General features: G+C 36.8%; 1 protein-coding gene across 1 annotated transcript in view; it reads left to right on the forward strand.

The window, feature by feature from the left end:
* The window catches only part of grb10a (growth factor receptor-bound protein 10a), a 73728-nt gene that overhangs the window by 37233 nt on the left and 10044 nt on the right, over window positions 1-26451 (forward strand). The window contains exon 6 of the mRNA XM_077195344.1: window positions 18558-18714. Within this exon, the coding sequence (XP_077051459.1) occupies window positions 18558-18714 (157 nt within the window). The remainder of the gene's footprint in view (window positions 1-18557; window positions 18715-26451) is intronic.

Genomic DNA, 26451 nt, shown 5'->3' on the forward strand with positions numbered 1-26451 from the left:
TCACTCCTTTGTCCAGTTTCTCTCTGTTCTGTCTTTTGAGTCCAATCACCTACAGCTCCATCTGGTGTTATAGACTACTACATTTCTCTCTTTTGTTCTGTCTTCCTTTTCTTTGTGCTTTAGTTAATTTGTTTTGTCATTCGCTCTTTCCTTCTCTTGTTTTTTCTGTTGTTTCTTTTACTTTCTTTCTTTTTCATTCTTTCTCTTTCTTTGATTTGTTTGTTCTTTTGTTGATTCGTTCTTTGATTTGTTTCATTCTTTTTGTTTTTTACCTTTCTTTGAATTCTTACACGTTTTTCCTTTGATTTATTTTTGTTCATACTTTCTTTGATTTGTTTGTTCTTTCATTAGTTGTTTCTTTCTTTCGTTTGGTTTGTTCGTTCATTCGTTTTTTTGTTAATTCTTTCTTTTTCTACATTCTTTCTTTCTTTTTGTTCTTTCTTTTTTTGTTCTTTTGATATTTTTTTCATTCTTGTGCATTTTTTTCATTCTTTCTTTGATTTGTTTGCTTTGCTCGTTCTTTTTCTTTTGTTCTTTCATCGTTACGCTCATACTTTTTCGTTACATATTTCTTTCTTTGTTTTTTCTTTTGTTTGTTCTTTCTTTCTTTTTGTTCTTGTTCTCTCTCTCTCTCTCTTTACTATGGCAGAAGAAGCTGAATTTTGAAAGATGAAGCTGAACTTTTAGTTCTTTTGAACAATACAGCTGGAAGAGATTCTTCATCTAGACTAGGTGTCAGAAGAATGTTTTAAACGTGTAAACATGGTCTTCCTCTCCTTTTGTGCTTTTGCCCTTGAGTGAGTCTAGAACAACCGAAAACATATGAAAGCAGGATGTGAATAGCTTTGAGGCTGAACCAAAGGCAGTCTGCTGAGGTATGAGTTCCATTGTGTAGACGCATGGGGCATCCTGAGAGCTCATGTTGATTTTGGTTCCACAAATAAGTGATTCCAATAAGTGAGCAAGATGTCAGTTGTTGAGTGTTCTTGGTTTTGGCTTTATTTAATTATTGGTGTATTATTTTTATTAGGAAAAACAGATATTGTTCATGTGAATATGATACTATATTCTAACATTTCAAATACATTAAATAGTAATATTGTGAAATATAACAATTTATAACTTTTTTAAAATATATAATTTAAAATGTAATTTGTTCCTGTATTGGCAAAGATGAGTTTTCAGCATCATTACTCCAGTCTTCATGCAGTGTCACATGATCCTTCAGAAATCATTCTAATATGCTGATTTGGCATAAAAGTAAGAATAATTTCCTATTATTATCAGTGTTCAAAGGTTGTTTTTTTGTGGAAAAAAAAAAAAAAAAAAAGGTCCTTTTGCTGCTTTGAAAGTTCCAAAGAACCGTATTTATATGGAATATAAATCTTTTGTAACATTATAAATGCTTACACTGTCACTTTTGATTAGTTTAGTGCATCTTTGCTGAAAGCTTTTTTTTTGTTGCTTTCTTTTTCTGATACAGACTCAGTAATGGTAGTGAATAGGTGTATATATAATACAAATAATTGGCTGATGTTTGTCATTACAATACATCCTTCTTATAATGATTAATACATTTGTAGTAATATGATAGCATGTATACCACAAAATAGTAATTTTTTCTCTAAATAATAAAAAAGGTTTATATACGAAACAACAATGTGGCACTGCCAATTTTTTATATAATCCAGTGAATATTATGTAATTTATCTCTTTTATTTGGAACTTCAGGGACACAGACCAAAAGATAAGACCATTCATAATAAACAAATAAGTCTGGCATCGGTGCACAAACAGTTTGAGTAAAAACAGTAAATCTAATATTATAAACAGTGTCCAGACTCTAAATCCTGATTGGATGAGACATATTGCAAGTCAAACAGCCAATGTACGTCAGATGAATTCTACATTAATGTGACAAGTTGCAACATGGTTTTTCCTCATCTTGACTTTTTTTTTTTTTGGACACGTTCTGCTCTGTATTTTCAAAATCTCCATTGCTGCGTCCCAATTCACCTATTTAAACACTGCCCTAAACGTACTGTTTTTGTGAAGAATAAAGTACATGCATTTGAGTGTGTAGTAGAAGAGAGAGCCGGCCTGAGCCTTTTGGGGGCCCTAAGCAGAATTTGATTTGGGGGCCCCCTCCCACTACGCGAAGTCACCTGTGCTTGACAATTATTGACACAAATGTCACGCAATAATGATACATTATAAATGAATACAGTGAGGTTATGTATTAATACAAAATAAATAAAAAATAAAAAATAGATGCCTACTTAAATAAAAAAGTTGAAACTTTTACTTTACTCTTTTACTAACTCTTTGAAACTTCTTAAAACAAACTGTCTCAAAACGTATATAAAATAAATTATTTGCAAAAAATAATGACAAAACTGAGAAATCAGAAACATAATAAGAACAAGGGTTCAACAATGACAATTATTGTTGAAAACTGTAAAAAATATTATTATTATTTCTCTACTGTCTCAATACAGTGTAACTGTCCTCGAAATCTTTTTTATTATTATTATTGTAACAGACTTTGTTGGATTGTACATGACAGAATCCAACAAAGTCTGTTACTATAATACCGGTAATGTACTGGCGCTCGTTGTATGTGTGTATGCAATCTATTTTTCCCCTCGGGGCTTGCCGTAGATAGGAATTGGTCGTGCGCACTTGGTACTGGAGTGTCGCGGGTTTTTGGAGTTAGTGATCTGATGTGTGGTATAATAAAGTGGAGAAGAGTTCAAACTGCTATGTTTATTATTTATTCAAACTGCTAACCTTACACCAAGAAGGTTAAGTTCCCCTGCTGCTATTTTCTCCAACTTAAACCGATACCGTGACTATGCGCAGTTGCGCACGAATTGTCTATGCACTCGCGAGGTGTCTAGATTATGCGCATGACTTAAACGCTGGCAGATACAGCAGCAGTTGTTGGCAGGTATATTGATCATGAAATCAGAATTTTCTTGTCTTGAATTATTCATTCATTCATTTATGTCACTTGTTTAAGTCATCTAAAAAAAATAAAAATTTAAACTCGATTGGGGGGCCCCCTGTTGGCCAGGGGGCCCCAAGCAGCCGCTTAGTTCGCTTATGCCTCGGGCCGGCCCTGCACTAATAGAGTCTCACGAACACGCACGTTGTACATTAAATACAGTAAAGTTTGATTTGTTTTTCACCAAACCCTATATTGTACCCCCAGAACACTTAGAATATACAGTATTTGCATGGGATTTGCATTCTGTGATACTTTTGTGCATGGTCAATACGGTAAATCGTGACACCTCTAGTTTCTGACCTTCTTTCACACCAAGTTTGCCGCACACGTCCTGAAAAATGAAGCATTTCGATCGCCCCCTGATGGCTGGTTGCAGTATCGGTTACAAACCCTGCCCTCTCCATGTAATCGTACGGAATGTTTTGGCTTAATATTTCTACAGCAGTGGAGATGTCTCATGCATATTTTTTACAGTCTATGGTCAATAATTTGTTCCCAGTAGTCCTGACTAAATTCATGTCAGTTATGTTGTGTTTTACGGAGCCCCTAAAGAGATATGTTGGTGGGGGAAAAAAAAGGAAAAATATATTTCAAAACTTTTGTGTTGCCCTGAGAAACTTTGCTTTCCCCAGAGAAACTTTGCATTCGCTTGCAAAGGGTTCAATAGTTTTGCGAGAAAACTGCAAGTTTCTCGGGGGAACGCAAACATTTTGCGAGAGAATGCAAAGACATATCCCGTTTCTATCACCAAGACCCTTTAGGAGCTCTGTAGTTTTTAAGAGTTCTTGAAGGTTACACTTCCAGTAAGCATTTCTGCAGATGGTTGGCAATACTGATTGGGTATTATTTTGAACATGATATTACTACTGAAGAATGCAGCAGATGGGTTATGCACACATATGGTTTCTTAATGATCTCATGAGGATTGTCTGACCCTAGTGACCGGCGGCCATCAGACAGAACTGGCCAGGCATTGGCAGGCATGGCGTGGGCACATTATGCATTGCTCAATGTAGTTAGTAGTCTCTTGCTGAGCGTGGGAATGGAATAAATGCTGCTGCTGTGTTTGTTATACTGACAGTGCGTTAGTGTGATTATAATCAGGTGCTTGAAATCTCTGTCAATATGCGTCACAAAGATGGAATCTTTTGTAATTTCTTGTGCATGCTCCACAGAGGTCTTTCTGTGTGTGTGTTTATCTGAGCGTCTTTGTATTTATACTGGCACTGCCCTCAGACTAGACAAGATAACACACTGCCTGCATCTGCAACTGAAATCCTACACTCCGTCTTGCACAAATACATGCATAACAGATTGAATCTGAGTTTTTTTGACAGGTGAAAACTATGATGTATGGATTTACAACTCTATTGTGATCTTAAAAATAATTTAGACACGGAAGCCACTCTTGTGTGTTATTGTGTGCAACAAAATATCAAACCAATATATTTTGAGGATTTTCGTTACCATCAGGACTTAAACTTCTTTAATTAACTTGCTTGAAAAGTTGGATTTCAAATTATAAAACTGTAGATAAAGGCTACCTGAACTTGAGATCAGATCACATTGAGATTTTGGTTGGTTACAAGAAATAGAGGAGTTAGATTAGATTCATATGTTTGAAAATGTCACTTGAATTGGCGTTTGGTCCTTTAAGGCAATGGCCATTTGTCTAAAGTATTTGTCCAAATACTTTTTAGTGTCACTGTATATTGCCAGAGCTGTAGGGAGAAACCTTTTATGCATTGACATGTTGTCTCTTTCTCAGTCCCAACTTTTGGAGGATTCTAGGATTCCTCTTTTGGACTGATGGTCCACATTTCACATAAGTTCACGTAACTTCATTTTTAACTATGCATTAAGTGTATTACTTAATAATTTTAAGTTATGTGAACCTGACAATTCCACAAAACTTTTTCAATTAAGCATGGGGTTTCCTAACTTTTTTTACGGTAAGTCAACTGATCACTTTTTACAGTGTTGTCATATTTTAAAAGAATTTATCGGGTCCATTCGGTAACAGCACAGATATTTAAAATGACCTTAGACCTGAGGTTACAAATATCAGACCCACCAGTGTCCAAGGCACTCATCAAAGTTTTGGACCTGAACCCAATTTGGTTTCAGGGCAGATCTCAGGTTTTTTGGATCGAAGTGAACCTGTGAACACCTCAAATTTGAATGCCCTGCAGATTACTTTGGATAGAAGCATATCCCAAATTCATAAACGTAAATATTTTTGCAAAATGACGTGCATTGATGCATCACCCACAATAAGACCATAAGAAAATAAATGGGGTATATTCTGATTGCATGTCGACTTCTCAGAGTCGTGTGTGTGCTTGTTTAAAACTGTACGAGCACACAGGTCTGCCGCAGTGGGATTAATTAGGATTCTCTAGATTTTCTTATTTACTTTATTCTTTATTTATGTGTCAGCTTTCCCATCATGCACATACAAAAACTAATACGGCATTCTGTGCATGAGTGATCCATCTCTGATGTAGTAACTCGAGTTTCAAGCCCTGAACCTGCCGTGAACTCCGCTGGATTCTGCGAGCGAGTGATTAATGGCGGTAAGCCAGAGCGTGGAGCCGCAGGGGGTGCGTGTCTGTGAGTTTGTGTACAGTGCGAAACGACACCAGGCCCTGAAGATGCTCGTAAAAGTCAGACCAAAAAGTGACAAGTGATTGAGTGCTAGCAACACACAAAGCAAGTGTGTGAGCGACAGTGACACCTAATGTGTTTGTTTAACTAGTCATCTTTGTTTTCAGTCTGTCTGGATTTTTGGAACATACACAGCCACATATCAAAACAATGCAGCTGCCCTTCATACAGTACATCAGCTCTTATATTTAAATGTAGGTATACATGCTCTTGCAGAGAGGGTACAGAAGGTTGTCTTGTCTGAAACGTGTCTGTATAGATTCTTTGTTTTACATTTTATTTTATATTTTTTTATAGAAGATAGTGTAGGTATAGTATTTCATTTCAAGTAACAAAAATATGCTTATGGTTTTAGGTTTAGTTAACTGTAATATTAATTTGGTTAACCTAGTTTAGTTGTGAAACATTTGGGCTGGTTATCAACTTGTAGGTTCAAACCCTTCAAAAACTAGTGCAAAAACTTCCTCAACCTGTATTTTTATTTTTTTAGCTTATTGTAATTTAGCCAGCAAAATTTGATGTTTTCTGAGAATTTTCTGATTCATCACAATCTCTCTCTCTCTCTCTCTCTCTCTCTCTCTCTCTCTCTCTCTCTCTCTCTCTCTCTCTCTCTCTCTCTCTCTCTCTCTCTCTCTCTCTCTCTCTCTCTCTCTCTCTCTCTCTCTCTCTCTCTCTCTCTCTCTCTCTCTCTCTCTCTCTCTCTCTCTCTCTGAAATAACAATAGCATACATTAGATCATATTGGAGATATTACATTGAGTTTTGTTCTTTGCTCTTTTTGCTTCTGAAGGCCACATCTAAGTTGTAAAAGAAACCTTTGTCTACCATGTCCTCACTTATAGTCTTTAACCTGTGGTTCTCAAACTAGCTTTGCTTTGATGATAGGGTGACATTTGTTAACTTATAACTGAGCTCAACTGCTTCAAACAGCATGGGACAAAACTTTTTTTAGTCTATTTTGTCCTCGGGATGTTGCAGTCAGCTGACAAGACTTTGCACGCATGCTTTGCATGATTGGAAAAATTGAATTTCTCTGTCATCTTTCTTTCTCTTCGAATGGCTCTCTTCACATTGTGTGTAAAGAGAGTGTAAGATAATGTACAATCCGTAAGTTATGTCATATTAACTAACATGCAGAGTGTGCATATACAATTGGATGATTGTTTTGGTTGTATTTTAGGTTTCCTCGCATGTTTACCCAAAACATTTTTCTTGCGTTTGACTTGTTTGTGCTGTTCCATTTCACATCCATCCAACACTCACCCAAGATGGGAGGGATTTCTAAGAAGCTTGTTATAAATTTACGATGTAAATTTCACATGTGAATATATGGGTGTTGTAGTTTCTATATTTTTCTTTACCTGATCTGATACACATACAGTTGTTTTTACAGTATTTGAGGCATGGTCAGTCACGCTTATGTGTTTAAGGTAAGACTGCAAATGGCAAAGGTCAGGCAGTTCAATTCACATGTATTTATGTAACATTTTTAACAATAGGGAATGTCACAAATGAGCTTTTCTGTGTGTGTTGCCTAAAATCCTTGTGAGTCAGCACAAAGTAACTGGCACACAGCAAAGTTTGTGAAATTGACGGTTTATGAATGTGGTATTGTCTGGCATGAGAAGTTACATTTAAATCCTTCCTTTTATTTCAATAGGCTGATAAATGTTTATATAGTTAAAGCTCCAGTCCGTAACTTTTTTTGGGTTAAAAATTATCCAAAATAAATTTGAGCAAGTACATAACCAGCCAGTGTTCAAAACTATCTGCTTGCCTTAGCTCGATTCAAAACGGTAAGCTTGTAATAATGTTTTTAATTCCAGTGGTACTGGTGGATTTCCGCTGGAAATTAGAGCATGCCTTTGCGTCATTACGTCAAAACTGTTAAGGTGTCTCGGCTAGTAGGCTATATTGAGTGTGAGGATGTTAGAGGTGGAGATTTATAGCCTTTTCTCACAGCACTTGATATAATTAAACTTATCAGTTTGATAGCGTATCCAGAAAGGTTCAAATGACAATCACCAGTGACAACTGGAGATTCACCCGTTTGTAAAATGCAAAAGACTTTGGACTTCGGAGTGGCTACAGAAAAAAAGAGACTGCAACCGGGCCCATGCGAAAACAAGGATAAATATCGGAGGGTCATTAAATTTAGTCACGCAATGCTGATGTTGTTAACATTAAACATTTGAGAACAAAGTATAATTTGCACGGTTTGACGTGATATGATAAGCGATCGTTAGATTTAATCAGCACGATTTGCTGCAATGCTTTTTCCCCCTTAGTTGGTCAAAAGTGGATGTTACTTGCTTGTTCAGATGACATTTTTCAGTGAAAATTCTTATGTTGGTCATACTTCCAAAAAGTAGAATCTGTGATTCTGAATGACAGTATCCACACCGCGCGGTGACTGACAGCCGCACATTCTCCTCAAAACATTGGATTCATCTGCGCTGTGCCGTGCCGAGGCACAACCCACGTACAGTTGATGATTCCGTGTATAACTGCAATTGCAGATTTCGAGCAGAGATTGCGACAAAGAGGAAAAACTACAGACTGCAGTTTTAAGTACACAGTATGTATCTTGTATGTATGTATGTATGTATGTGTATATACATATATTCATTATATGTATATTGAATGTTAATTTATCATTATACTAATGCATTTTTTACATTTCTGGTTGTAAATAATTATTAATGTATCATGGACAAAGATGAATAAACAATAGTATATTCCTTAACAATGAACTGTAATATATGTACATTTTTATGAAAGTTTAAATTTGTCAATATTAGTTACTGCTTCAACTGTCATGAACTAACAATGAACATATCACTTTTAAACTTTTTAAAGATTTGTTAACTTTGAATGTTATTAGTATTGAAGGGGGTGGATTGGAATCCACTGCTGCTTCAATGTATATGTAATGATTGGTTATAATTAAGGTATTAATCAATATTTTTCCTTCTAAATATCAAATGAGTTGAATGACTTCTCTGGAGATTTTACTTTATTTATATAAGTTACCAGTGTGATTACTGAAATGTTCAGTGCTTGCTTATTTAACCCAGCTTCCAGAAATGAAATAGGGACTTGTTTTGTGTTTGAGAAAGGTCTTCAATGTGTTAAAACATGTACGGGTCATTGAATCCAATAGTTTAAGGGGCGGCCTACGAACTCCTGTGCGAGTATTGAAGCTGACTTCTGCTGATGAAACTGCAAACTATCTTCAGTAAATATTTTCTTTAATTTTTTATAATTCTGACTCTGGGTCTTTAACTGTATACCCCTTACAGTATATATTGAAATTAACATTATTGTGGATTGCTTGGTATGCAAGACTTATCCGTCTTGCCAAAATGTTGCGTTTAATCTAAAAATCGTTGAATTTTAATCTAAAAACCATTAAAAGGGTAGGTTTTGATCCAGTATATGTAATAAGATCAAATACACAGGGAAATTTTACTGTGTTCCTGGTTATTATTGTGGAATAAATGTAAGAAAGCTTTAACAGTTAACTAACTAACTTGAGAAGATACTTAAGTATATGAAGATATATACTTCATATTAATAAATAAGTAATTAATAAACATTAGTTAGATTGTTAATGTAACAATACAAAATATAACTGTATTGGTCTGTCTTGTAAAAACAAAGAGAAGGGTATTACGTTCCCGGTCTTGTTTCATGTAGTTGATTTGAGTAGAGTGATGCATATGCTGAATTTAAACACTGTTTGGACCCATCACATCAATGGCAATCCACATATTTGTTTACCTGTCTCCTGAGTCACGCTGTTTGTGAGAACCACTTTGTATTCTTAGTTCACACAGTCAAACAAACTCAAATGCCCCATTTAGCAGAAGCTTTGCCAAAAATCTCCTCCCAGGTGACCCACTAAATGTTCGTGCTGTGAAATGAGACACCGTCAAATTGGAGTTTAATATGTCTCTTCGTGTGGATCCTGTCTCCACCCTAGTGTACACTCAACACCAGTTTGCTTCTATTTGTGTGCCAGAGCCTTAGGACACACTACAAAACACGCACACACACTGCCTGGTCAGCTGACTGCAACACCAACCCTTGAGAGATGGCATGACCCAACATTACTAAAAACATCAGCATGAGAAAATAATCCTCTCCTCAGACTACCTTTGTCCCTCTTGATTCTTTATTCTTCTTGACTGCTATCTTTATGTCTGGTCTTTTGTTGTCAGTTAATTGGAAAATTACATTTTAGGAGAATTAATGTACCAACTCATGTTGTTTGCTGGAGTGATGTGGACACTTACCCCTTTTCCACCAAGGCAGAGCTGGTGCTGGTTCGGAGCCAGAGCCTAGTTTCAAATCGGTTCTTTGTTTTTCGACCACCAAAGCACCAGCTCCGAACCAGTAAAAGTGGTTCTTAAGAAGCATCAAATCATTCCTGGTCTAGAAGTAAGAACCGCTAACGTCAGTGGCTGGGGGCGGGGTTACCGTGACCAACAAGACGAACAGAAACTTGTGACCGCCATTTTTTAAATAGCAGCTAATCGTGCTAATAGCAGCTCGATTGTAATCTCCGTTAATGCAAGTTACGGCGAGCTGCACGAACGTGCTGGATTCGCCGTGTTTGGACACCGATGTAGGTTTGCAAAGCCATGAGCACAAAAAGTAACGCAACGACCGCCATTGTTGATGGAAGGCTTGTTCGAGATGCATCGGAGCGGCATGGACTGATCGGAGCTGCGGGAGTGTTTGGAGAGCATACGGCTCATTCTGCTTTTGGATCGCTCTCGCAGTGCTTCGATGTCTTGCGCCGATCGGTCTGAGAGAAGCCGAACCATCTCGAACAAGCCTGGTGTGTTTGTGTTTGGCGCTGCCGCGCTAGCGTTGCTGGGCAACATGAGATGACGTAAGATCTGGCTCTGCGATGGCTCTCTAGCCTGTGGAAAGGCAAACCGGTTCTTTGAAAGCTCATCAGTCGAACCAACTCCGAACCGGCACTAGCTTTGGCTCTGACCCAGCACCTGGTTCTTGTTGGTGGAAAAGGGGTAACTGAGTCCTTGTGCCAGACACGCATATAATATATAAGGGCCTGAATTTCGTTTTGAGAAATGTCTTTATTCTACAATAGATCAAATGTAAAATGACACTGGATAGTGTTTTAGTACTGTATAAATTAAGTACATTGGCTATTATTACCAATTCCTCACAATTAAAGCCATTTTTTGTGTTTTTTGTTGTTTTATCAACATTAATGACAGACACATATAAGGCAACTGTCACTTTAAAGGGATAGTTTACCCAAAAATGAAAATTCTGTCAGTATTTACTCACCCTCGTGTTGTTCCAACCCCGTAAGATCTTCGCTCATCTTTCCGAACTCAAATTAAGATATTTTTGATGAAATCTGAGAGCTGGATCACTCCTCCTCAGGCTTCTAAGGGATTGAAACTTGCCAGCACCGAAAAGTTATTAAAGATATTGTTAAAATAGTCCAAGTGACTACAGTGGCTCAATCTTAAGTTTATCAAGCGACGAGAATACTTTTTGTGCGCAAAAACAAACAAAAATAACGACTTTATTTCAACTATTCATGTCCTTCTCTGTGGGCCTCGAGTCAGTTCACTAGTGTAATAGCGTAAGCTTCTGTTGTTGTACGTTACACTCATCACACACATGACCAGCGTCGGCCAATAGTGAGCCTACGTGTGACGAAGCTCTACGCTATCACACTACATTAACTGACTAGAGGCCCACAGAGAAGGAAATGAATAGTTGAAATAAAGTCGTTATTTTTGTTTGTTTTTGCGAACAAAAAGTATTCTCGTCGCTTGATAAACTTAAGATTGAGCCACTGTAGTCATTTGGACTATTTTAACGATGTCTTTAATACATTTTCGGGGCTGGCAAGTTTCAATCCCTTAGAAGCCTATGGAGGAGTGATCCAGCTCTCAGATTTCATCAAAAATATCTTAATTCGTTTTCCGAAGATGAACGAAGGTCTTACGAGGTTGGAACAACATGAGGGTGAGTAAATACTGACAGAATTTTCATTTTTGGGTGAACTATCCCTTTAAGAGCTAGTGCATGGATGCATGCGTTTTCTTTCTCAATTGTTTGTTTAAAACATAACCCACTGCGTTTACAAGGATACTCGCCAAGACCTTAATGTTGACCTAATTTTGTGTGTTTTTGACCGTTTAAGTGCAATAATTTTACTTTATATCCATCCATTTATAATGTATTTTGACCATCTGGGCCATGACAAACAAATAAGTATTTGAAAACATGCAGTGCATTCTCTGTAGCCTTTTGTTAAATATGCTTAGAAATGCCAAATTGGCTGGAAAATGCAAATGTGGATTGAAACTCCGTAATAGATCATTTGGGATATTGTTATATTATACATTATACAGCATTATAATGTGCAGTGAAATTCAAAAGTATGAAACTATAATAAGCTTAATCCATCAAACATTATACCTGGCTAACTAACTTCATATCGTTTTTGCTGATAATATAATTTGTGATAAACATCTTTGTATTAAATTAGAAACTAATATAAAAACACAAACTAACTAACTTTATACCTGTCTAATTAATTTGATATCCGTCTAACTAAATAACCAAATACTTGTCTTTCTAACTAATGTTACTGTATATAAATCTAGAATTCTAATTATTTAAATTAAGTTTTTAGAATTTCTTTCTTTAAGTTCTTAGCTTCTCAAAAATGTCATGTTGATAATATAATTTGTAATACACATCTTTGTATTACATTAGAAACTAATGTAAAACATGTTTTCACCAATGGTCTCAGATTTTTTGAATCCCCTTACATCAGTAGTTACATCAGTGTGTGTATATGTATATGTGTATGTATTATTATACAGTATTTCTCATAAATGGGTGTATATATGTTCCATAAGTCCTCGTTTTTGTATTTGGTTATAAAAATGTGGTAAATATTCACCACTCCAGTTGAAATGTTGAACAGAAAATGCATCTTGTGGCAAAAGTATCCTGTTTATCTGTTTTTATTCTTTATTCATTTGGTTTCTACTTGCTGATGAACTGACAAAACACGTCAGGTTGCCCAAACATGTCTCTCTCTCTCTCTCTCTCTCCCTCTCTATCTCTATCTCTATCTCTCTCTCTATCTCTATCTCTATCTCTATCTCTCTTATATTTATATATATATATATATATATATATATATATATATATATATATTACACGCACTGACTGGCTCTTCTCCTCTTCATGAAACCTGAAACTTCCAAAGCTGTCACTAAAGTTTATCCCCTGAGATCTCTAAACAAAGGTGTGTGTGTATTAATGTCAGGGCAGGTTATATTTTTTGCCTTTGTGAATGTGGATTTTTACAGTACGTTTGTGATGTCATTGAAAGGCAGGTTCACATAGAGTTCAGTAATCTACAGGTTGTAATGCATGTGTTTGAGTGTACACGCATGGGCGTCAGACCAGCGAGGGGTTGAAATTGAATTTGCTGTCTAGTTAGGTAATAAGAGTGAGGTGACTGATCGCAGAACACAGGCCTGTCCAGAAATGAACACATTTGGGCTGTTTTACTTAGCAACCACAGGTCTCTCACACTTTTTATTTATTTTTTACTCTAGCTTAGACAGGGGGAATTGTACAATTCTTAGAACAATATTTCCTTTAGGATATTTCAGTTGGCTGGAAAAAAAGCATAATTTTCAAATGCCTTCTTACCTAAGCTAAGTATATATATCATAATGCAGTTCCCAAACTTTTTAGAGTGTTTTACCCCCTGTGGCATTTAACGCCCTCTCTTCCACTCACCTTTTCCATTAAGGGACACTATTTGCCCCTTAAATTGATTTTACCCTATTTAATTGTGTTACGTCTTATGTCAAATTATTAATTTCATTAATAATTTTTAATATAATGAATAAAGCAATAAGTTACTAATTTCAATCAAATTAAATAATTCTCAACAAAAGCCACCTTTGCACGGCAGTGAAGCTGCATTTACACACAGTTTAATCCTGCTCAGAGAAGCACCAGTAGGTGGCGGCAAGTCACTACTGTCTTAATAAACGAGTCATCAATTAATTAATTTAGCGAGCAAAGTTGCTGTATTTAATGGGTCATTAAATCATTGACTCTTCCCATTAGTTCACTAACGAAACACCGCTATGTGTTGCTTGGAGATGCACAACTGTTCTGCTGTGGCTTTTGTTGGAACTATTATTTTGTTGGAAAATAGAGCAAACAATTTTGACAATACTATTTAAAATGTAGGCTATACATCACTTAATAATTTTACCTTTTTGTTTGTTGAACTGTTGTTTAAAATCGTGTGGATATTCTGGAAAAAATTCTTGCTTGCATAATATATTGTCAACATTAAAAAAAAAAGAACTCACACAGGGTGTTTTTGTATCAAAGAGTGTTTGAGTCTTAACTCTTTCCCCGCCATTCACGGAATTTTCCGTCATTTATGAGACAACGCTTCCCTGCCAATGACGGAATTTTCCGGCTTTCCATGATTCCGGTTGGAAGCACTATTACACAAAGAGTACAGAATCTCTGGATCAAAACACAGGCGAAAAAGAAACAGAAACAAGCGATAGCATATGTATGCAGATGCTTAGGTAAAATAATGCGATCATCAACATTAAAAAAGCATATAAATCAAAACTGCCTAATGTTACTGAATGAAATGTCGACCCAGGACGAGGTGTAGGACTGTACAAGCTCTGAGGGTGTTGATGAACTCGATCTACTCCATCTGTGTTTTGATCATCAATCTGAATCCCATCCAGACGTAGTCTTTGACAAAAAAAATCTTCTTTTTTTATGAAACTTTCCCACATTCAGGTGTTGATAAAGGAATATATGAAGCTAGTATAAAAGTTTTTCTTTTTTTCAAAAGCAGAGGGTCTGTTCTTTCATTTGATTGCATGTTCAGATATTCACACAGCAAAATATTCTGGGGGCCATGAAAAATTTGTGAAAATGATCAAAAATGCTGGCGCTGTATGGAAACTTTTTAAAAACACTGGTTGGGAAAGAGTTAAATAGATGTCTATGCACAGTCTGTGTCTATTTGTTCTTCATGCTATTAAGTGCTAAACCCCCACTTTTACTCAAGTACAAATGTACATTGTTGAGAACGGCAGTAATGTAGTGCAATTTGCTATGGCAACATACTCTGCACACAAATTATCAGATGCACGACAGTTTTCACCGCAAAGGGTAATTTGTTTGGATGTCATGTATTTGATCTTTTACAGCACAACCATTTTCCGTTTTTTACACGTAGAGGTGGCATTCTGCCTGTTAGGTACACATGCTCGTTTTAATGTTATTTTAAGGTGGGGTAGAATTAAATGAACGGCAAAACTCAGCATTTTGTTAGCGTAACCCCCTCTGTCACCTCACGTACCCCAGTTTGGGAACCACTGTTAGAATGGAAACAGGTATATATCATAATGAAAACAGGTTACTGGTTAAGTTAGGTTGACCATTTCCGGTAACCAGGCTCTTATTCAGTTTTGATAGCTCACATTTCTTGTTTCTGATGTCTTTGATCTTCCACGGTGAAGGTCAGTCTTGCTACAGTCTTAGTGTGCTGTGGCCAGTCAATTTAATTGTTGTCTTATCCATGTGTTCATGAATGCATGTATGCATCGGTGTGCTTGTGAGCATAGCCAGCGCTTAGTTTGCTTTTCTAGTTTTGTATCCATTACACACAGACACTCATGGTCAAACCAAAGGCAGGAGGACTGTCATAGCTCCACAACTTGTTCCTCTCTCTTTCGTTTCGGCATGTTTGAAAGCGGTTTACGAGCTTCTATTCTCCAACTGGTCATTGTCACAGATGTGACGGTCCCGGACCCCGTCATGGCAGACCAAATATTAAATGAAAAAATATTAAATATGCTACTTTCTCTTGGACCTTGTGAATCCATCTGTCTTTCTGTCTATCATTCTATTGGTCTATCTGTCCGTATAGCTGTGTTATATAATATATATCACAGAACCTAATATATCATAAGTATTGGCCATATACTGTGACCTCCATTCTATTCTTGGATTATCTCTTCCCCCTTTATACAAACTGTGAACAAAGCTTGGACAGCACTCTATTAACTCCCAACAAACACTTTGTTGCCATGTGACCCTCAGAATGTTTGCAAAACCTTTATTTAACATTTAAAGATCCTCCCATGTGACCGGCAGAGGCGGGACAGAGCAGTACAGAGCAAACGTTTGCTCGAAGCCACATGACTATAAGGATGCGTTTAAACAACATTGGGTAAACGCTCTTAAATCGTAAAGCTGGTAGAAAATAGCATTTACGGCAGTAGAATGGCGCATGTATAACTCAGCATGAGCAATGAAACAATGCTCTGCAAACAGTTCCCACTGCTATAATGGTCTTGCCAATAACTCAACCCCCAACATCCTTTTCTTCATGGTGTCGAGTCAGATTACATGATACAGTTGTCTTCCGTCTGAGAGGACAGAATGGTGTTTTAGAATTTGTTTTTATTCTTTAACACACTTAAAGTGAACGTACATATTTCAAATAGTGAGAAATTGTAAGGTATTGAGTTTGTTCCGTATGAGAAAGAGAATCACTCATTTTAGTGAAGTGTTGTGTTGTGGGAGGAGGGATTTTGCTGGGATTTGGCCTCTGTCGTGTGTGTTTAAGAAACACTCTCCAGTTGTGATATGCTGAGTTTTGAGAAAAGGAGAGGGAAAGGTTTTCTTTGGCTGTGGAGTTCAAAGACAAACTTCAGGGGGGAAATGGGAGTGAAAAAAAAGAATGAGAACAAAATCTCACTCTGTGTGTGTGTCGTGAGAGCTGGATGTGGAGCTCTGTCTCAAGGCTTTCTGAGAATTTGAAACTTTGACAGAAGCCAAGGCAAAGTTTGATGTGGGGGAGAAAGAGAGAGTTAGGTTGAGGGAAAAGAGACAAAGGAAGGGATGATGGAAGGTAAGGGAGGGAAAAAAATGGAAGGAAGGAAAGAATTGTGGTTGTTGGATATGCCTGATGCCTCAGTACATATGTAATATAATGACAAATTAACAAATTATTATTCACTATTTATTTTACTTTACAATTATATTTTCTTGTACCGCATTATTCCATAAAATGTACGTATTATTACATTTTAAATATTAAATAATAAAGTAAAATAAATAATATTTTTTAAATGCTTAATAGATGGCAAATATCAGTTGATTAATCAGTAATCTTGCCTGTTATTATTGTGATTATTATTTAACTTGAAAGTTAATTTATTTTATTACAAATCTATTGTATATTTATATTCTTGTAACTTGATTATTGATATTTTTTATCATATTCTGATATTTGTTATTGTAAAGCATTTTGTAGAAAGCATGTTTCATGTCTAAATAAACGGAATAATGTTATCAGACACATAATCCATGTTGTATATTTAAATGAGATTTGACAGCAAGACAGCCTCAGTCCCCATTCATTTTCCTTGTTGAGGTTGCTCTTTTCCATAAAATATATTTTTGTTCCATGGTAGAATAAGTTATGCATGTTAGGAAAAAGTAAATGATGTAAGTGAAGAAACAATTTTCATTTTTGGGTGAACAATCTATTTAATATAGAGAAACCCAGTGTATCAGTTTTATTAATAAATTGAAGCACTAGTCATCTCTCTCTGTTTCTCTCTCACCTAGACTTTCTTATTTGCAGCTTAATCCACTGGAGTATTGTCAGGCACAAGCTGCTTGTCAGCTGAGTCTCTCTCTCTCTCTCTCTCTCTCTCTCTCTCTCTCTCTCTCTCTCTCTCTCTCTCTCTCTCTCTCTCTCTCTCTCTCTCTCTCTCTCTCTCTCTCTCTCTCTCGTTTAGCAACTCTCTTGGTCTCATCTCAACCCTCTGCCCATTCTCAACTCCTCTCATCCTCTCGCTTTCCTTCCCTCCTCCCCTTCTTTCCTCCCTTGCCCTCCCTCTTTCTCTTTCTTTTTCTCTCACTCACTCACTCACTCACTCACTCTCTCTCGCCGCGTGAGTGAGCAGAGGTTGTCTCAGAGAGAAAATGCCATCGTGTTCGCCGGACTGTTGCTTGTATCAGCCAGTAGAGGTAAGACTGACAGTAACTACTTTTTCAGAAGAGAAGCATCCTGCAGATGCCAGTCTACAAAAAAAAAATCAAATCTAGTCATGCAGATTATTTTTGTGCATAAATTGCACGCTACGCTGTGGGCTTCTTCCGTGATTTTAGATGGTTAAAGTGTTTGTTGAAATGGTTGCTTTTGTGGATGCATGTGTATGTTTAGGTGTGCATTTACTTACATTTAAGTTAGTCATTTCTGTGTTGTGTGCACGGTCATTGGAAGAATTGAAAGCATTTCTCTTTCTTTTCCCTTTATCTGGGCCATTGGCTTTGGCATTCATGTGAATTCAGCCTCTTAATGGAGTATATCCTCTTGTGCGTGTGTGTGTGTGTGTGTGTTAAAGTCAGTCACACTTATGAGAGCCGGGCTCAACCTAAACACTAAGAGTCCATGCGGATTGGGCTTAGGGCCACATAAACATTGAGATATGCATGGTTTGCAAGAACAAAAACATAAACAACAAATAAACTTTTTTTTCCCTCCAAGCCTACTTTTTACTCTTAGGTAACCGAAAAGTTTGTATTTGAACATATTTGTCACTTTGGACGGTTCACGCAGGACGAGCACGAGGCTAAGTTGTCAAAACACAAGCTATGTAATTATCCCATCTGGAGCATTTTGCAAAAGTGTGTTTGTAATTGTTCGACAAATTAGACTCATTAAGAACATCGCTTTGAGGTCATATTAAGCAATGTATGCATCTGTAATGGACATTCTGTGTATGTGTGTTGAACAGATCATCAAAGTTTTCAGCGAGGATGGTGTGGGAAAAGTTGTGGAGGTCCCTGCCGACATGACGGCCAGAGATGTGTGTCAGTTCCTGGTCTACAAGACCCACTGCCTGGATGACAACTGCTGGTCGCTAGTGGAGCATCATTCCCTGCTTGGTGTGGGTAAGCCAAGCCATCATATGTGTATAGTCTTTTTCTGCATCTGTATGACGTATTCTTGCGGCACACACCCAGCACACACCCAGTCTAGGAGGACACGCTGTTCTGTCCAGGGACACTGGGTTCCCAGTGCACGGCACTGTGTAACAGGAAATCACCTTTCAGCAAGCCCAGACTCAGAGTCTTATATACACACATACTTGTTCCCCTATTAACACTTAAGCTCTCAAATACGACTTTATACATCACGCACGGCCGCGCATTTTGCATGCGCAACCGCTCGTAAGAGCGTCTAACCTGAAGGAAAGGAAAAGCGTTCACAATGCAGATGCTTTTGAGAAAATGACAGTAGAGAAGGCGAGGTCATGAAGAACTAGTGCTTAATCTCGCCGGCAATCAATTAGTCCACGTGTGGCTGTGTGTTTCTCAGGCAGATTACAGATTAACCCTTGCCCAAATCAAACTAAACAGATTTAACTCTGCCTGACCTTTAGAGATGCAGTCATTGCTCTTGTAGGCTCTTGAAAATCCTTTTATTGAGATTCTGAAATAATTCGGACTGACACAATCAGCTATTTATTTGAATGCTTCCACTTTAAAGCCATGAAGGAAAGATGTTACTTCTGCTTAGGCACTGATTGTGCAGGTCAAATGGTATGATGTCAAAATGTGACAGGGTGTGGTCTGTTTTGGTCAGCTGACATCTCTAGAGAGGCTTAGCATTATGTGGTGTAGTTGGATGTGTTTCCCTCATCACTTCTGGAGACATCAGCGTGCCAACGTTATGGAAACCTTCTAGAAACGTTGCTCTTACGTAAGCCATTAGCAGAGAGACTCTGCTGACTTTTCTGCCATCAACCCTCAGTGCAATCAAGCTAAATACATGACCTCATCCCTCTGCAATGCCTCTCGCTTTCCCTCGCTTTCTCTTTCATACACAGTCATGCTCTCTCTCCTTCTCTTGTGCTCTTTTCAGAGGAGTGAATTAGCAGATGAGGGATCAGATACACAACAGATACATTAGATGGGGTTTGAGCCAGTGCTTTATTGTCTTTGACATATGAATGATGCTATACTTAAAAAGCATAGACATTACAATATACAGTTAATTTGGAATATTTTTTCATTATAGGATATCATATATTTGTAACGTTTTGTTTGTTTTTGTTGTTTAACTGGTAAAGCATGCCGTTAGCAATGCCCACATATATATATATATATATATATATGTAATGCAAATAATTTATTCTATGTATTTTTATGAATCTCTTTCAATATATATACAGCTCTGGAAAAATGTAAGAGACGACTGCAAAATTATCAGTTTCTCTGGTTTTACTATTTATAGGTATGTGTTTAGGTAAAATTAACATTTTAGTTTTATTCTATAAACTACTGACAACATTTCTCCCAAATTCAAAATAAAAATATTGTCATTTAGAGCATTTATTTGCAGAAAATGACAACTTGTCAAAATAACAAAAAAGATGCAGTGTTGTCAGACCTTGAATAATGGAAAGAAAATAAGTTAATATTCATTTTTAAACAACACAATACTAATGTTTTAACTTAGGAAAAGTTCAGAAATCAATATTTGGTGGAATAACCCTGATTTTCAATCATAGCTTTCATGCGTCTTGGTATGCTCTCTACCAGTCTTTGACATTGATGTTGACTGATTTTATGCCACTCCTGGTGCAAAAATTCAAGCAGCTCTGCTTGGATGTGACCATCCATCTTCCTCTTGATCACATTCCAGAGGGGTTTCAATGGGGTTCAGGTCTGGAGATTGGGCTGGCCATGACAGGGTCTTCTGGTAGTCCTCCATCCACACCTTGATTGACCTGGCTGTGTGGCATGAAGCATTGTCCTGCTGGAAAAAACAATCCTCAGACTTGGGGAACATTGTCAGAGCAGAAGGAAGCAAGCTTTCTTCCAGGAAATCCTTGTATGTGGCTTGATTCATGTGTCCTCCACAAAGACAGATCTGCCCGATTCCAACCTTGCTGAAGCATTTTTTTTTTTTTTTGTTGACATTTCTCAAAAAATAATTATTTTCTCATCTAAATATTTGCAGTGGTCTCTCAATTGTTTGTGTGTGTGTGTGTGTGTGTGTGTGTGTGTGTGTGTGTGTGTGTGTGTGTGTGTGTGTGTGTGTGTGTGTGTGTGTGTGTGTGTGTGTGTGTGTGTGTGTGTGTGTAAAAGTGTAACAGATTTTTTTGTTGTTGTTGACATTTGTAAAAAAAAAAAAAATTCTCACCTAAATGGTTGAATCATGCAGTGCATTTTTGTTTTTATAATGGGGCAATTTTGTTGCATAATAGCACAACACACGCCTGATTTCAAATGCTGAATTGAATACACGAAAAAAGAGTTAGTAATAAAATAAAAACAAATAATCAAATTACAAGCAGTAGCATAAATAAAATAAAATAAAGATACAAATTAAATAAACAGTGCTTTAAGTTGTTTTTTGTGTGCCAATTTTCATAAAGATATTGCAAATTATTACAAAATTCAAAGTTCTGACAAACTGTTCAAAAGTTATTGGCCAAAATATATATTTTTCATATCTCATGACCCATAGGTGGCGCTGTTCCCAACTTTGGCATGGACCCTCAGACCATGCTTCCGATGAAACGTACCAATTTTCGTTTCGATTGATCAAACTTTGGCCGAAATACAGCCTCTGAACCAATTTTGGCTCAACTTTGTTAACTTTTTCGACAACATAACTTTTGAACAAAGATGAATAAAAAAAATATTTTTGGTCATTTCTGTGCGGCTCAGTCCAAATATAATTTGAACAAATTGGGTGACAGTAGTATTTAAATACTAGTATTTAGAAAAAGTATTTAAAGGGCCCCTATTATGCTATTTTAAAGTTTCCTAATGTTGTTGTGGAGTCTCCTACAACATGTTTACGTGCATCAAAGGTAAAAAACTGAGGTTTAATTTCCTCATGATATACATTTGCACATCATCACATTTTCAGTGATTCTCAAGCGACTCGTCAAATGAATCAATCCCTCTAAATCCCTCCTTTCCGCGAGCTACTCTGTTCTGATTGGCCAGACAGCTCAGTCTGTTGTGATTGGTTTACAGTGTACAGTGCGTCGAAAACAAAAACGCCCATTGCCATAACAACGTCAGCTTTGCATGTCCTGAGGCTTCCTACAATGTAAAATAAACACAGTAACGAACAATGACGTCGATTTGACCATATTAATGCGAGTGCGAGTCCGATGATGAAACATTGGAAGAACTAGTTATTCAACCTGAACCTCCATCGCAAGGACAACTTGAGGGATGTTTCTCAGTGATACACTACTCTGTTTGAGGCACATTATAAGATGTTGCAACTGTAATTCCTCACCATCAGCATTAACAAGTGCATGTCCATCAACAAACCAATTATTTTACTTGTACTAATTTATTTACAGAGTATTTTTCGAATATATTGCGATGAATAGGTGGAAACTGTATCAATAACAGTGCATGTATGCAATGTACATTAGCCGAGCTCTAGAGTGAATGATCTGATGTAACATAAACGTTGGTAAAACAAATATTTCCTCAAAGTAGTGAGAACGACAGAAAATCTGCATTAATAGAAAGAGTTTTAGGTAATAGTGGCCCACAGCTGATAAGCAGAAGTAAATCAGTAAGACAGTAATAATGTGAGTTAACCAGTTAGCAGGAGACCTACGCAATATAAAACTCAAAACTAAGTATTTTCAACACCTTCTTTCAAGAGTAAGCGGTTTGCGAAACCTGCATTGAACTGCAAGATTTGAGAAGCAGTCGTCAGTAAAATAAAGGGAGCACAGCAAAAGTTTAGGATTATACTGCTGTGATATCGTGGTAAAGATTAATTTTAACCACTGATTCTTCACATGCTTGTCCTTGGGCAGTGGGGGAAAAAAACTGGCTTTACCTTCACATTGTAGAGCACCACGTCTTCTCGACATGATGCTATCCAGTATCCACAGCAATCAGCTGCCGGTTCAAGTTTTTTATTTTATTTTATTTTTTTATTTGTATTTATTTTTTTATTCGGGACAGTGCAAAATCTAATGAACAATCTAACATTTCTGTACAGACTGTAAATGAGCCAGGTTATAGCATAAATGCTAATTTTCACCTGTAGTCCCGAGGCAGGAAGACAACAACATATAAAATAATAAAACACAATAGGATATAACAATATACAATATCAAGCATGAAACACAACACACTTTCAGACAGTATACATAGTATCAATAATACTATAATCTATATATAAGCAGTAATCTATATGTGAAAATATCATTGAGTGTAGGAACATTTTAGAAGTAATTGTCATTGATGATCTGATTTGTTTAAAGTTATGTAAATTGAAATTGATTCTGTTCGCTGTAAGTTTGATGTGTTTTTTAAAGGAAAGTGTTGTGTCCAGTGTGACCCCGAGGTACTTGAACTCCTCTACAATGTCAAGTTCCACTTCCCCCAGGAACACATTGGACCGCTCCAGTTTTATAGGTTTTTTTGTGAAAATCATAGCAACAGTTTTCTTTTTGTTCAGTAGTAAGCAAGATTTAAGCAGCCAATGCTGTATATTCTACAGTGCTGATGTAAGGATGGATGATGCTTCCTGTGTGGTTTTAGCCGGTTTAAAAATAACCGCATCAGCATACATTTGAAAATTGACTTTTTGATAAACGTTTGCCAGATCATATATAAACAGAGAACAATACTGGTCCCAAAGTAGAACCTTGTGGAACTCCTGCTGAACATTAAAGGTAAGACGACTTAGCGTCACCAACACTCACAGATTGTCTTCTGTTGGACAAGTAAGATTGAAACCAAACTAGCGCATCTTCTGCAAAGTTGAAGTGAGTTAGTTTAGACAGAAGGGCTCGATGATCTACAGTATCGAACGCCTTCTCTAAATCCAAAAAGACTGCACCAACACAGGTGGTTTTATCAAGCAAGGATTTCACTGTTTCTACAAAGACACAGTTTGCAGTCTCTGTGGAATGGTACTGGTGAAACCCAAATTGCATGGGATGAAGGAGTGAATGGCCGTTGCTGAGGTGTTTATTCTGCAACTTGGCGATCCACTTTTCTGCAACCTTAGATACAACAGGGAGGATGCTGATGGGGCGATAATTTTGAAATGTTTGTTTTGTCTCATGATTTAAAAATTGGTGAGACTATAGCTACCTTCCATCCTGATGGAACAACTGCCATTTTAATTGATAAATTTATCAAATGTGTTATCGGGCATACCAGCGCGTCTTTGTGTATTTTTAAAAGATGTGTGTCAAGGCCATACACATCTTTGGCCTTTGAGGGTTTCATAGACTTAATAATGTTAGCCACTTCCAGAACCGTTATTTGCTCTAACCTGAAAACCGGCTGTCCAGGATTAATAGGCTTACGAGATATCTCTAAGGAACTAAACATTTGTGTTATTTCATTGACAGAATTAATAAAAGAATTATTGGATTCAGTTGCTAATTCTTTTGGATTATTTATCGGCTCGTTATTAACTTTTACTTCCAATCTATTATTATTCATTTTATTTTGCTTTCCAATCAGTTTATTAATATTTTGCCATATTAGTTCGCCATTTCCATTTGCACTTGTAATGACATCCAAGAAAAAATTTGCCTTGGTCTTACGTAAGGTATGAGTTGTTTTATTCCTCATGTAAGTAAATCTTTGCCTATCAATGATAAGACCAGATTTTAAAAACACTTTGAGTAAGATGTCTCTTTCCTTCATAAGTATTTTGCATTGATTATTCAGCCAGGGTAGATGATTTCCCCTTTTTTATCCTTTTCCTCTTTTTATAAAAGGTTCCATAACATCTGTAATTTTAGCGTTAAGTATCTTGGAATTGGTTTCAATATCATTATCAGAAAAAAACTCAGACCAATTTAGTTCATTAAGAATAATATCAAGATTTTGATGTAGATGTTTTGGAATAAAATTGTAATGGTTATTAAATGTAGATGAATTAAATCGCTTTTTACTTAATTTTCGGGAGACAAATACAATATTATGATCAGAAAGCCCTGTAATGAGATTGTATGTTTTACCAATCCTCTCAGCATGATTTGTGAATAACAGATCTATTAAAGTTTCCGAGTGGTTTGTTATTCTGGTTGGTGTTTTTATCATTTGTGTTTAACTAAAATAGTCAGTAATGCGTTTGAGTTTTTTGTTCGTTTCCGTTTCGTTCAGGTTCAAGTTTCCCTTGTGTCTGCGCGTGCAATACGTGGGCAATATACTAATGTTTCATCTTGACGTCACAACAAAACGGCTTATGACTCGTTTGAAAAACGATTCATTTAATTGACTCAGAGACGACTCTTACATTTGAAAGACAATAACTTAATATACGGTGCACTTTCAGATTTAAAACTTTGCAGGATGTTTTCATTCACTTAGAGCTATGTTACACACTACATGAAAGATCATTTTCAAAATAGGGGCCCTTTAAAGTAGTAAGAAATTTAATAAGGAATCAAATGTAAAATAATACTGGATAGCATTCCCTGAATTAAATGCAGAATAATTCTTACAAAGTTACAAAAAAAGTTAAAAAAATATATTTATTCATGAGCAGTGAGTGCCATTAAAGGGTAACTAAACCCCTGGTCAGAGCCTGACTCCACCCACTGGCAATATTTGAAAAATGCTGGAAAAGTGGGCAGAGTCCAGCGGAGGGGGGGCGTGCACCTGAGACGCGTCTCTCTGTAAGCAAGGGCGTGGTTAGCTGGTACCCTCTGACGTCAAAGAGTACCACAATTTCCAATAGGAAAATTCAACTGCAGTAGCCACTGTTCAACCTGAAGAGGGCAGCACTCAGGCGTTTTTACACCATATATTGTAGAATTAAAACACTTTAAACCCAAATGTCAAAAAATTTACTCGAATCAATGAACAGCATTTATGAAGCTTTAGTTAAGAACATTAACTAAAAAAAGTTGTTTTAGTGTTTAGTTAACCTTTAATATTAATGAGAGAGACAGCGGCACGATTATTAGACTGTTGTCACTTTAAAACCAAAATGCACTGATCCAATAAATTGTTACACATACATTTTCTTTCTCAACTATTCGTTCACTTAAGACAAAACCAACTGTGTTTACGAGAGTACTCAAGTAATTTTGTACATTTCTGTGTATTTGACCATTTAAGTGCAATTTGGTACTCGCGAGCCGTTTGAGGCGGCTTTATTTTTGCATGCTTTGAGTGTGCAACGTCTCTAGAGTGTGCAAGGGCTGAGTGGTTTAAACACTGGCAATAGAAAAATGCAAATTATAAACATTAGTGATGATGCAACACAGTCTCAATTGTGCAAGTGACAATTCCTGTATCAATTGTGCAGCTCACTTATAGTGCAGACACGCTGGGGTGATGTGAAGCTATTTGTGCATTTTAAGAGGGAAAGATGGAGAGAGTGCGCTGTGATTCACTCATGCTGTTTGAATTGCGCCTCACCTTCAGCATTATAATTATTTTACCCGCGCCAGACAGGTATATTGAACCGCTTCATGACATATACATCTCACAGTTTTGAATATATTCCTATGTCAGTGGGTGTTCTATGACACCAAACAGTTACAAAATATAGATATATAACCCCCCCCCTCTTGGAGCCATGGCTTAGTGGTTATTAGCTGGGAAAAAAAAAGAAAAAACTTCCCCGACAGACATTTTTATATTTCCAAGCTTCAAAGGTCACAA

Source organism: Siphateles boraxobius, unplaced genomic scaffold (genome assembly GCF_051911475.1).
Source record: "Siphateles boraxobius isolate OS27281-9 unplaced genomic scaffold, OSU_SipBor_1 33, whole genome shotgun sequence".
Classification (NCBI taxonomy): domain Eukaryota; kingdom Metazoa; phylum Chordata; class Actinopteri; order Cypriniformes; family Leuciscidae; genus Siphateles; species Siphateles boraxobius.